This window comes from Gallinula chloropus (assembly GCF_964237585.1).
Source record: "Gallinula chloropus genome assembly, chromosome: 14".
In the NCBI taxonomy this organism is placed as follows: Eukaryota; Metazoa; Chordata; class Aves; order Gruiformes; family Rallidae; genus Gallinula; species Gallinula chloropus.
The window spans coordinates 1,368,597-1,381,836 of NC_140099.1; the positions used below are offsets into that span (position 1 = coordinate 1,368,597).

Below are 13,240 nucleotides of genomic sequence, written 5' to 3' on the forward strand. Positions count from 1 at the left end.
TGTTTGGTTTCTCTCCTTGGCTTCCTCGTCGCTGAGGGGACCAGATGATGACTGAGGGGTGCCTTTCAGCCTGCTTTAAGGGAGTTGTTTGTATTCGGTGGCTTGCTCAGGCAGGAAACGTACTTGAGGCTTATGTGAAGTCTGATGTGCTTCCCCCTGTGCCCCCCCTCCAAATCTCAGCTCCACCACTGGAGATGCTGTATGTGTGAAACACAGTGGAAGGGAATCTGCTGGTTCAGTGCCTGTCTTAGCTACTTGGGGGTGTGATCTCAGGGGGTTCCCTGTGACCATCCTCTCTTTGTCTTCAACCCTGTGTCCCGAAGACATGCTTCCCCCTGAGCTGTGGGGCTGCATAAGGCAGCCTTGTGTGCCTGAGTCAGTGCAGCCCATGGTATGACTGCATCGAGCCCAAATCCATAGGGAGCTGGCCAGGATTGGGCTGGAGGGGCTGGGGATGTGGCTAAACACTGCCTGATGCTGGGGAAGCCACGAAACGGAAGGGGGAAGAAGCAAAGAAGGGGGAGAAGAGCTCTTCCTGGAGATGAAGGCTGAGAGGGAATTGAGAGGCTCCCTCACTGCTCCTGAGGGTTTCTACACTAATGCACATGCACTCTCCAGCCCAGCGCCATCGGGCAGCGCTGCCACCCGCTCGTTTGTGGGGCTGCTAATTGCATCTACCTTCCCATTGTCATCAATCTGCTTGAGGTGGCTGAGCGAAGTCTCAGTCCTGACAGACCTGATTTTCTGCTTTAATAAAGGTAAAATAGGTTAAGGCTACCTTAATACAGATTCCCAGTGATTTCTTCACGGTAGGAAAATGTTTACTGGTTGCACTCAAAGTAAGAGCCTGGCAATATATTGCTTTGTTCTCCTGCCTGAGCCCGGAGTAGTTTCTGTAATGGGGCAGGTGGTTGAGTTTGATTTACTACAGCAAGTCCAGCGGCGCTTCCAGCCAAGGGAGCTGGGAGAGTGGCCCTCTCTGAACTCCCTCTAATTTCCCTGAAACTCCTGGGAGAGATTTACAGCAGCATTATGCATCAGTCTCCTGCTAGTGAAGCTGCTTGCGGTTGGAGTGGAGTTGGGGCTGATGCTGAGCACCTGCTGCTGCTGGAGCTGAGAATCACAGAATCACAAGGTTGGAAAAGACCTTTAAGATCATCAAGTCCAACTGTCCCTGTCCTGTCTAAACCAGATCCCTGAGCACCTCATCTCCCCTCTGTTAAACACACCCAGGGCTGGGGACTCAGCCCCCTCCCTGGGCAGCCTGTGCCAGGCCCTGACAACTCTGCCAGGGAAGAACTTTTCCCTCCCAGCTGAGCTGACCCTGCCCTGGGGCAGCTTGAGCCCATTGCCCCTTGTCCCATCTCCTGTCCCCTGGCTGCAGAGACCATCGCCCACCTCCCTGCACCCTCCTGGCAGGGCAGGGGAGGTGGGGAGAAGGTCTCCCCTCAGCCTCCTCTTCTCCAGGCTGAACACCCCCAGCTCCCTCAGCTGCTCCTCAGAGGATTTTGAGGGGTCAGAAGTCATCCCTCCCCACAGACACACTGTGCTGAAATCCACATGGGGTTTTCAGCTGGGCTGGTGGGGAGGTGAGGTAGGATCTTCTCAGGTCAGGTCGGATCTGGGTAGGGAAATAACTCCTGAAAGCAGCGAGCAAGAAGAGTGCTGGGCACAGAGGGTGGGAGCTGGAGGTCAGTGACGCAGGTAAATCCCTGGAACATGAAGCAGCTCCTTGACTTTGAACCAGGATCTCTTTAAAGGTGGCCATAACCCCCTGACTGACAAGAATTGTTCTCATCTGCGTGAGGAGTTGTAATTTAATGCAGAGGATCTAATTCTAGGCTTTCTTGGTAATTAGATTGGAAATGAGTTTTTAATGATTTTTTTTTTTCCTCTCCCTTCTTCCAGGAATTGACTGATAAAAGACTAAATGTGGCAGTGAATCTTAACCAGGATGTAGGTCATCTCAAGAAGCTGCTTGTGTCAGTAAGCCAAATGCTGTCAAAGGGACGAGAACACTACCAGCTAGTAGGTAGGTGTGACAGGTGGCCTTCTAGCTGAGCTGGTGGGTGGCTGTCAGGGGGTGGAGGTCTGTCATGGTTGGGACCCTGTTCAGGTCTAACAAATCAGGTGTCAAAATGTGGATTTATACCCCTAATAGGTGCCAGATTTGTCCCTCTCTGGATCCATGCTTTGCATCTTTGTGTCCCTCTCTGGGCATGTAACTCTCTTGTCCCTCCCTGCTGTTCCGTGCAGCAGATCTCCCCAAGCTTTCAGCTTTCTTCTCCCTGTGCCTCACTTCCTTTGTCCCAGCTATACGTCCCAGCTAGGGTTTGGAAGGGCCCTCCAGAGCCCATCAGTCCAACCCCCTGCCCAAGCAGGGTCCCTGGGACAGGGCACACAGGTCGGTGTCCAGATGGGGCTGGAATCTCTCCAGAGAAGGAGACTCCACACCCCCTGGGCAGCTGTGGATGCAAAGCACCACTCTGGCACGAGCTCTTCATCCCATTAGACACGTGAACAAGGCTTTTATTTTAACATACAGCCAACATGGAAGCCTGGCCCCCTGGCTGACTCCATCATGCTGGGTGGCTTCCTCAGTGGCCCCCAGTTAGCTGTGGGCCAGCTGAACTTGCTCGGGAAGCTGGTGCAGCTTGTGAGCAGGGTGTGATGGGGGGTTGTGAACCCTCTGGTACAGGAGGCAGCAGCCTTGGCCATGAATGTGTCTGATGGGAAGTCAGAGCTCTCTCCTCTACCAAGGGTGGGGACTCACTATTTTTTCCCCTAATTTAAGAGTTTGTTTCCTGCTCCTGCCTCTGTAGCACCCTGCAGGCAGCAGAGCTGGTCTGCAGGGCTGGTACTGGGGACCGGGCGAGCCCAGTCCTGTGGGTCACGGCTGGGTGCACATGGGAGGAAGGTGCTGGCTCTGCCTTGGGTGGCTGTTCTTACTCAGCCTCCACCAACCCCAAGCTTGTCCCTTGGGGCTTCATCAGTGGCCAGTGCTAACGAAGTGGCCTGCACGAGCCTCTGGAGTGCTGCCCAGGGATGGGTGCTTGAACACTGCCCCACAGAAACTGCTCAGCTGATGTGGTGATCTGTGCTTCTCTTGCAGAATGAAGTCACGAGGGAGTGGTTAAGCTGAGGATAGCAGAAGGCATTGTATTATATTTTGCCAAATTAAAGCCTTATTTATGTTTTCACCCTTTCTACTTTGTCAGAAACACTGAACAGAGTTTTGTCTTTTCTAATCCTTGTTAGACTACTGATTTAAAGGAAAAAAAAACCCAACTCTGTAGACACCTCTGGAGTTTTAGTTTTATAAAACCAAACCTGTTTGGATAATTAGACCTTCACGTTCCTGGAGAGACGGTAAAACCTGTAATCTTTTCTCTTACTTCTCAATAAAACTTGTTCAGAAAACTCCAATGTGGTCAGGTCACCCCTGGGATATAACATTTTAATACCCATGTTGTACACTGTTTTACTTCATTACATTTTTGGGATTAGCTGCCTCTGACTTCAGCCTCGAGTAAACACACTTTTCCCCCTCCCCCCTCTTTTTTTTTGGTTGCTAATGTAATCGTTTTTGTAACGGTGTCAGCAAATAAAGGGATGCTGTTATTCCAGGTGAGCCTGCTCTCTTCTTTTAATTCAATGGGGATGGCTTGTAGAATGGTCTGGGTTGGGAAGGACCCCAAGGGTCACAGAGCTCCCACCCCCTGCCACAGGCAGGGACACCAACCTCCAGGCCTGGAGCTACACAAGGTTGCCCAGGGCCCCATCCAACCTGGCCTGGAACACCCCCAGGGATGGGGCAGCCACCCCCTCTCTGGGCAGCCCCTTCCAGCCCCTCACCACTCTCTCTGGAAAGAACTTCCCCCTAATATCTCATCTCACCCTCCCCTCCTTCAGCCTCACTCCATCCCCCTTGTCCTGCCAGTCTCTGCCCTCTAACAAGCTGATTCCCCTCCTGTTCCTGGGGTCCCTTCAGGGACTGGAAGGCTGCAGTGAGGTCCCCCCACAGCCTTCTCTTCTCCAGGCTGACCCAGCCCAGCTCCCTCAGCCTTTCTCCGTAGGGGAGCTGCTCCAGCCCTCTGAGCATCTTCTTGACCCTTTTGCTGGGTGCTTTGTTGGGGAGAAAAATCTGGGCAAGGTCTTTGATGGGACAGGGATTCTTCTGGGGGTGTTGGGGAGATGAGGTGACCCTCCTTTCCCTTCGGTGTGGGATGTTTTTTGAGAAGCAGGGGAGATGCTGTTGCTTATCTCTTGATGACACAGGAGGGTGTGATTATCAGAGAAGACAGAAAAACTGTGGCCAAAGGGAAGTGAGGTGAAATGGTTCTGACTGCTCGCCCTGAGCTCCCCATGCTCACTTTTGCCTCTGGGATTTTTGTGTGAACAGTTTGATCCTTTGTCACCCACCCCCCTTGGCCAGACAGGAGGGAAAGTGAAGAAGTTTCTGCCTCACGTGGACCCAGTGGCTTCCTGGCTGATGCAAGTCTTGTTGTCAGCTATGAAATCGTCAGGAGAAGGTGAGAAAACAAAAATCCTGTGTTTCTTCCCACAAGCTGCCCTTGGGCTTTGGCTGGTGTGCTGTTGGGCAGAAGCTTAACCTTCCCTGGATCGGGCTGGCTCCTCTGTGTGGTTTTTGTTCCTCCTTTCCCGTTGTGGATGAGGGTGATGGACAGCAGGGAACCTTCACAAGCTGTTTCCCATCCTTGGACTCAGCAGGTAACTCTCCCAGGGTATGTGAGTAACTAATTTAGGGGTGCCTGGTGCCTTCCTGCTTGTCTTGCCATGGTTGGAGAGCACGCAGAGGTGGGCACTGGTGAACTGCCTCCATCGTGAGCCTCTTTCCCTGTGGTCAGGAGGGGCAGCTGCTCTGTAAGACCCTGGGAAAGCTGATAGTGAGATGGAGGATGTGCTGGTACCGAGCAGAGCAGGGTTGATTCCCCAGGCTTGCTGGGGAAGAACTGTTCCCAAGGGCATGGAGCGATAGGATATGGGGTGCTGGTTTTAAACTAGAAAAGGGAGATTTAGGTTGTGTGTTAGGAAAAAGTTCTTCACTTTTAGGGTGGTGAATCACTGGCACAGGTTGCCCAGAGAGGTGGTGGAGGCCCCATCCCTGGAGACATCCAAGATCAGGCTTGATGGGGCTCTGAGCGACCTGCTCTAGTGAAGATGTCCCTGCTCACTGCAGGGTGGGACTAGATGGGCTTTAAAGGTCCCTTTCCACCTAACATGTTCTCTGATTCACCTATTACCATCCCCAGGGTAGTGCTGTGAGGCTGGGGAGCTGCCACCTTCATCCTGCTGCCTCCTCCAACACCTTGGCTGGAGCTTGGCACAGGTAACACTGCGGTGAGAACTGGGGTCCCTGGGTAAAGCCATGTCCCTTTCTCCTCAGAAAGATGGCCTTGCACATGGTGGTGAGGTGCAAATGGTGGCACTCCCTGAAGGGACAGCAGTGCCTGGAGAGGATTTGGAGGAGTGAAGGTGGTGTGGACATGGAGGTGGAAGCTTGGCCTCGTCTCCAGGCCTCTGATGTTCTGGTGGGTGAAGGTGCTGCTGCAGCGCTCAGGTTAAAAGGGGAGAGAGACACAGCATGGGTTCCCTCTGCCTCAGCAGGAATCCTCCCAGGAGAGGTGAGACCTTTCACTGTGGAAGTCAAGTGCTGGGGTTTATTTTGCTTTAGGAGATGTTGAAGGCAGCTGTAAAGAGATCCCCTTAAAAGCCCAGCTGAGCAACCCCTAATCCCCTCTCTGAAGGACGAGGCAGACGCCAGGATGGATCCCCAGGAGCAGTGGGAAGGGAGGTGGATGCTGTTTCACCCAGCCAGCCCTTGATGAACCGCGGCTGCTGGCAGCTGCCTCTCCAGTTTGGAAGGCTTTTAGCCCGTTTGGTCACTGAGAAATCCCGTCTGCTCTGAGCATCTGCTGAGGTAAAACGTCAAGACCGAGGAGGAAAAAGAGAGAGAGAAGTGTGGGTGGGTGGCTGGTTCACCCGTGCAAAGGTAGAGCCACCCAGCCTGTTCTCTGGGTCCTGGCTCTCTGCATTCAGCCCTCTGGTTTCCAGCCAGGCTGGGAGCCGCAGCCGTGGCAGGAGGCAGCTCGGTCCCTGCCCGCGCTAGAGGGAGACAATAGCTAATGGATACGGAGATGCTCTGCTTGGGAAAAGCCCAAAAGGGGATGTTGGAATGCCAGCAATGGGGGGGGGGGGGGGGGTGGTGTGTTGGTGTGTGGGGGGGGTTGTGCCTTTTAATTGCAGGGCCGGGGTGGTTTGTGCTCCGAGCGGCTGCCGGGTGTCGCTGAGCCTCACTCGGGTAGGAAGCCGCTTCTCTCGCCCTCTGTCCCTGACAGACCCCTTCAAAATGGGAATGAGAGGTGCAGGGGAGGCTCTGAGCTCTCTGTTTGCTCTTGCTGGAGTTGTGCTGCCTCTTCTTCCTCCCCCAGCACACACCTCCCGCCCTTGCCCAGCTGTTCCCAGCAGACTTGAGCCGTGAGCTGTTCCGCTCGGAGCCGCCGTTGGGTTTTCTCGGGCACTGACTCACTCAGCTGTTTTGTGATGAACAAAAGAAATCTCCTGCAACTTCTTAATTCCACCCCAAAAAACTGGAGGCAACTTCGCTGTGAAACCCCCCCTGTGATGACCTGGCTGTGTTTGCTCCCCGGGGCTGCTGGTGGGCCCGGGTTTCCCTTTGCTGGGTGCGTGGCCGTGGCCCTTCTCTGTGGTACCGTTGCCAGTCAGCTGGGACTTTCTTTGGATCACAGGGCTCTGCCTTTTGTGGTGGGTGGTTGTGGGGTGCTCCTCTGCACACCTCTGTGGAAGGTGTGAGGGGGGAGAGCTGCTGCCGCCCGGTGGGAATTGCTAAGGGAGCATCTGGGTGGTCTGAAACACCATTTCCACCTGCTTTGGTGGCTTCCACATCTTCACAGAATCATAGACTGGGCTGGGTTGGAAGGGACCCCAGGGATCACAGAGCTCCAACCCCCTGCCACAGGCAGGGACACCAACCTCCAGGCCTGGAGCTACACAAGGTTGCCCAGGGCCCCTGGGCAGGGATTGGCAGGGACCTGTGGAGAACAGTCCAACCATCTGCTAAAGCAGGGTCACCTCGAGCTGGTCACACAGGATCATGTCCAGGGGCGTCCTGACTCTCTCCAGAGAAGGAGACTCCCCAGGCTGCAGGTCCTGCTCTCAGCTTGCACAGCCCCAGTGCAACCTGCATGTGGCTCCTCCATGGCTGCTTCCAGCTTCCTGCGGGGATGCTTCTATTTCTGGAGTGGTTGCACCTAAAAATACATCTTTGGGCTCCTGGGGAAGCTGACTCTGCATGGCTGAGGAGCTAATTAAACTTGGAGGGGTGTGCAGGCTCTTGAGCAGGGCCAGTTCCACGTTGCTGAAGATGGTTGTGGTGGTTGTTGGGGTTTTTCCACCTTTTTGCTACGCTCCACGTTCTCCTGCACCATGTGCCTGAGGGACAGATGTTTACCTTCCTCTGCAGGGTCAAGCCCTGGGCATTAACCCTTCTGTTTCTGACCCTCACAACCCCAGCCTTCAGCCTCAGCCCCACCTCTGCCATTGTGTGGCCACAACCCCCTTCCATGCTGAAGGGTTTAGACTAAGAAATTGCATCCGATTAATTTCCAGAGATCCAGAGTTAGCATCCCAGCTCAGATGTGCCAAGGGGTCCCAGTGGGCTTTTCCTCTCCAGGCTTGGCCACCAGCAATTATTTGTATTGGCCAAGTCTCCCTTAAATGTGTTTAACAGAGGGGAGATGAGGTGCTCAGGGATCTGGTTTAGCACAGGACAGGGACGGTTGGACTCGATGAGCTTAAAGGTCTTTTCCAACCTGGTGATTCTGTGAAATACAGCCCATGGTTGCTGTTGGACCAAAAGCTGTGAGGTGGTCAGGGACCTGGGGAGCTTCACAGGCTTTACCTTGTGCTGGGTCTCACAGGACCCCTCACCTCCTCAGCCAGGCTTAAAGTGCTGAGCAGAAGCCCGAGACCATTTCAAAGCTTATATGTGGAGCTGGCCGTGTCTCTGCATTAATACCTCCTGGGGACAGCCCTGAAGGCCTGATGCCTTGCTTAGGCAAATAGGCTTCTCCTAATCCAACTCCGCTGGAAACAGCCCGAGCCGTGTCGGGCTCTGGGATAGGATCCTTTAAAAATCAATGAATATTTCAGGAGCAGAGAGGCAGTTGGGGGGGTGGAGGGTTCATATCAGCAACCCCAGTCCTGTCTGGTCATTATTAATTCAATGGATGTGGTTGTAAATTGGCTGAGGAAGCACAAGAGCCGAAGTTGTGAGCGCTGCTGCCCCCGGGGCCTCGCTAAGATGCTTCGCTGGATCTTCTGCAGGTCTGGATGGGCCCACTGGCCTTCAGCTCATTGTTGGACATGGAGCAAGGAAGAAAAAGATGTTGTTTTGCAAACACCTGGGTTTAAGTCCCTTCTGCCCTGTCCTGCAGGACTTCCACCTCCAGGCGGTAGATTTTTCTCCCATAGGATGTTTCTCCTCAGTCTTCAGGTTGCTCCTGAGCTGAGGTCTTGGATTAAAGGCACAGAGTGACCTCCTGACTGCCCCAACAGCAGCAGGCTCTGTCCCCGTTCCCAGCCCAGCAAGGTGTTTCCATGGGCTTTGTGCTTCCCTGGCTGAGAGGAGGAGGAGGAAGCGATGCCTCCTGCCTCTCAGGGGGCTTCTGAAACCCCACGAGCAGCGAGCAGCCCGTTACTGGCGTGTGGGGGAACACAGCTCCTCCAGTGCACAGGTAGGGGGTAAAGCCTGAAAATGGGGGTCTTGGGAAGGCAAAGTTCTCTCTCTATGTGTATTACACACACAGTGACACATTTGATTTATTCTGTCTGTTTTTATATAGACATTATGGACGTGCACACCCCACCTCTTCTTTCCCCTCCTTTTCTGGGGAGGGCAGGTGTCTCCTGTGCTGACTTTGGCAGGGGGGGATGTGCCTGGTCTGGCTCAGCAAGAGGTGTCTTGTGCAGAGCTCTGCAGGCCGCAGGTGTATTTTACACCCGCAGGTGCGCGGTGCTGCGGCCGGGCGCGCGGGGGGCCGGAGGGGCCGCGCTGGCGGGAAGAACAACCCCCGCCGCCTGTGCTTGGCTCTGGGATTCCCGTTGTGCCGGTCAGGGCGAGTTTGTTGTAAATCTCCGGGTGTTTGACAGCTCTTGGCACGTCTCCGTTCGCAGAGCTGTGGATCCGGTCTCTGAAGAGATTTCATCATCCCCTGTAGGTGAGTGAAGGGGCTGGGGCTGGGGGAAGGGCCCCACCATGGCTCTGGTAGGCACCTCTTGTGCCAGTGGAGACTCTGGTCTGATAGCTGCACACATACACATCATACACACACAGGTGCATCATCTATAAGATCCCAGGCAGTGCTGTGTCCTTCTCAGGGGTCCCCAGAACAAGAAGGACAAGGAGCTGTTGGAGCCAGTCCAGAGGAGGCCATGGAGATGCTCATAGGTCTGGAGCCAGGCTGGGAGAGCTGGACTGGCTTCTGGGGGAAGCTGCGAGGCCCTTCCAATACCTTGAGAGGCTCCAGGAGAGCTGGAGAGGGGCTGGTGCCAGGGGCAGGGAGGGCCAGGCGCAGGGGAACGTGCTTCAGCTGCAGGAGGGCAGCTGGAGAGGGGCTGGGAGGCAGAAATCCCCTGGGAGCGGGGAGACCCTGGCACAGGGTGCCCGGAGAAGCTGGGGCTGCCCCTGGATCCCTGGCAGGGTTTAAGGTGAAGTTGGATGGGACTTTGGGCAGCCTGGGCTGGTGAGGGGTGTCCCTGCTTGTGGCAGGAGTGCCACTGAGGGGGGCTTTGAGGTCCCTTCCACCCCAAACCAGTCTGTGATGACATGTTTTATCTATATTTATGTGTGTGTTTAACCCACAAGGCTGGGAACGCCAGCTCCCCCTTTGCCGTTACCCTTGCCTGAGGACAGCTACATCCAAGCACCAGTTTCTCCTTTCCCTTTACATTTTTACTTCAGACCTGTGGTACAGGCTCACCTTTCCCTGGCCAAACCCACCTTTTGAGATCAGCCTGTGCCCTTGCCTCAGCTCTCCCAGCCCCACAGCCAGCAGCGGGCTGCTCATCACAGCAACGGGGCGGCAGCGCGAGGGCCGCGCTTGGCTCCCGGAGCCGCTGTTTGTCTCTGCAGCTCTGTTTGCTGCTGACAAAAGCCATCTCGGGAGGGGAGCCTCTTGTTAATAAGCTGCTCGTGTGCAGCAGCGGTGCTATATTGATGTATTTTTAATAAATAGCCTCTTTTAAAGGGCCACATATGTATTCCAGGCTAATCCGCTCATTACAGGATCTCAGGGTGGCTGGTGAGGTCCGTAAGCCTGTGCCTGGCAGAGCCAGTTTCCATGTGCATCGCTGGCACCTTAGATCTTGTACTTCCTGAAGGGGAGAGATGATGAGAGTAATGAAGACTGGCTGTGCTAATTATTGTCATCCTTGAAGTTCAGAGGATGGAGGTGCAGCGCTTCAATTAAGCAAAACGGGGAGCGCTAACCCGGTAATAGGAAACCCTTTCCTTAATGAGTCCCTCTGGAAAGGGGAGGCTCCTCCTCCGCCTCATCCCCTGTCACCCATCACCAAAGTCCTTTGTTAGGATGGCATAATAGGGAGAGAAAAGGGGATCAAGTGTTGGGAGCAAGCCACGGCGATGGGTGGGGGGCTTTGGGAGCAGGGTGATGGTAGGGAGATGCTGGTGAGGGTTCATCCTGGGGAGAAACCCCTCCAGTGATGGGCATCACACTGCTCTGGGATGGGTGTGGGATGTGGGGACACCTTGTTTTGCTGACTAAGCTGGGGCAGAGCAAGCGCCACGTGTTCACGTGCCAACCCCAACCTGAGCAGGATGGAAAGGCACGTTAAGCCTTCCTCCCCAGTGTTCACCTTCCTCCCCACTCAGGTCACTTGGGCTTTAATGTTGTTAAAATCTGGTTAAAGTGTTCTGTTACCCCCGTGTGTGTGGTGAGCAGAGCGATGGGTGCCTTGTGAAACAGAGGAGATGGCTCAGATTAAAGCAGCCAAGCTTCTGTAGACCAACCACCACGCAGGCTTTGAATGGCTGCATCCCAGTTTTATTCCCTATTTTCCACTCCTCTATTATTTTTCCCCCACTTTCATAATTTTTCTCCCACAAAAAAAACCCTCTTTTATGTGAAACCCAGTCGTTTCTTGCTGGAGCTGACTGGGGAGAATGAGGTATCCTGGAAGACTCTTAACATGAGTTGGTACTTGTCAGAAAATGGTCCCAACACATGTGGTTTTTCTTTCACAGAATCCCAGAAGGTCAGGAGTTGGAATGGACCTCAAAAGCTCATCTAGTCCAACCCCCTGCCAGAGCAGGATCACCCAGACTAAATCCCACAGGAACACATCCAGGTGGGTTTGGATGTCTCCAGAGAAGGAGACTCCACAGCCTCTCTGGGCAGCCTGTCCCAGGGCTCTGTCACCCTCACAGTGACAAAGTTCCTCCTGTCATTCCCATGGAGCTTCCTCTGCACCAGCTGCACCCGCTGCCCCGTGTCCTGTCGCTGCCACCCCTGGGCAGATCCATTTCCCGTGCTGGATCCCATGCACCAGCCCACAATTCCACAATGTCCTACCCCTGCTCCCCAGAGCTGCAGCACAGACACTTAATGAACAGCATCTTAATTGATTTTCCAAAATACTTACAGGCTGCTCAGGGCGCTGGCAGGGCGGGTGGGGTGTGTCCTGCTAACTTGAAGCGGGTTCAGAGGATTCTCCTCTCTTCCTACCCGAGTTGAAGTTGCTTGGTTACCAGATGCAGAGCGAGCGCCGAAGGCAGCTTTGGCTTTGCAGGAGCTTCCCACCTGTGGGGTCGGGTTCTGCTCTCAGTGGCTTCCAGCTGCAGGATGAGACAAACATCAGCCTGGAAGGGGATTTGGGAGAGGCATGAGCTGTCCCTTGCTGCCCTCCCAAGGTGAGAGCGAGCTGTAGAGCCCCTGGGAGATGCGTCACCCTCCTCCCTCTTGCCTTTTCCAGTCGTTTTGGTAACCAGGGTAGAGATTTTCCTCAGCAGCAGCTGACTCGTGGCAGCTGGAGATGCATCATGGCACTGAGACTGCTCTGGGGGCTGCTGCAGCACCTGCCCCCGTGGAGCTTGTTTTGGGGTGCTGGGGTTGCTCATGAGCAGGGCTGTCCCCACAGCCTCTTGCTCTGGGATGTTGCTGTGGGGGGAACCCCTTGACCAGGGCATCCCCCCAGCCTCTTGCTCTGGGATGTTGCTGTGGGGGGAACCCCTTGACCAGGGCATCACATTCATGGGGGCTGTAACGTGACTGCTGACGTGGTCCAAACCTGCCCCTAAGGGTGATGAGTGCAGGTGATGCTTCCAGAGCTTGTGCTTCATTGCTGCAGGACCTGGGCAGTGGCATGCATCCTTCGTGGGGTTTGGGCTGTGTCTCTGGGGGTTTTTTCCTCCTCTCACAGGCAAAGAGGGAGCCTGAAGGGGAAGGATTGCCTCCTGTTCTCTGCTGAGGATGCTGGAGGAGGAGGTGGCGATGGAAATGAGTCATCTGTCTAGCAGGTCGCCTCTCCCCCTTCAGCTCTGCTCCCACGCGGGGAGGTGGTGGTTCTCCTCCTTCCTCATCAGGGGAAACAATAAAGCTGTCACAGCCCCCCCTCTCCTGCAGCACGATGCCCTGGCAGCTTTCAGAGATGCCTTCAGCCTGAGCAGGTCAGGACCTTTCCTGGTGGATGCACCAGGGCTCTCCAGTCCCATTGCACAGCTCCCAGCCCCAGGGCAGTGAGTGGTTTCCTGCTTCACCTCAGGGAAATCCATCCAAAGCCCTGCAAGCCCCTTCCCCATCTCCAGCAGCCACCAGCGCTGGGCAGAGCAGGGGTGCAGCGTTGCTCTCCCAGCAGCTGGAGATCTGCAGGATGGGGTTTCCATAGCCACATGTGCTGTCCATGTGTTGAGTAACCAACCATGAGCTCCCCAGCCCCTAACTTCGGTGTCCAGAGCCAAGGAGCTTCACTGACTAAACATCCACATGTGTTGGGATCCATGGCTAAACCCCATATACCTGCCAGTCCTGTGACTGCAACCCTGAGTGTGACCAGAGCTCTTAACCCCCACGAGGTGTTTTCAGAAACCCCTCGTGTGTTTTAGCAGCTCCTGGGAGCTGATGTCACATCCAGCACAAACCTTTCCCCAGCCCCTGTGAGGGAACAGCTCATGCAGCAGCTG

General features: G+C 54.9%; 1 protein-coding gene across 6 annotated transcripts in view; it reads left to right on the forward strand.

Moving 5' to 3' along the window:
* The window catches only part of KTN1 (kinectin 1), a gene marked incomplete at its 5' end in the record, with an annotated part of 55,161 nt that extends 51,540 nt beyond the window's left edge, over positions 1 to 3,621 (forward strand). For all 6 annotated transcript variants that reach the window (XM_084270745.1, XM_084270748.1, XM_084270749.1 and 3 more), the window contains 2 exons: positions 1,909 to 2,032; positions 3,113 to 3,621. In XM_084270745.1, coding sequence (XP_084126871.1) covers positions 1,909 to 2,032; positions 3,113 to 3,117 — 129 coding nt within the window. In that variant the 3' untranslated portion in view covers positions 3,118 to 3,621. The remainder of the gene's footprint in view (positions 1 to 1,908; positions 2,033 to 3,112) is intronic.
* Between the last annotated feature and the right edge of the window lie 9,619 nt (positions 3,622 to 13,240).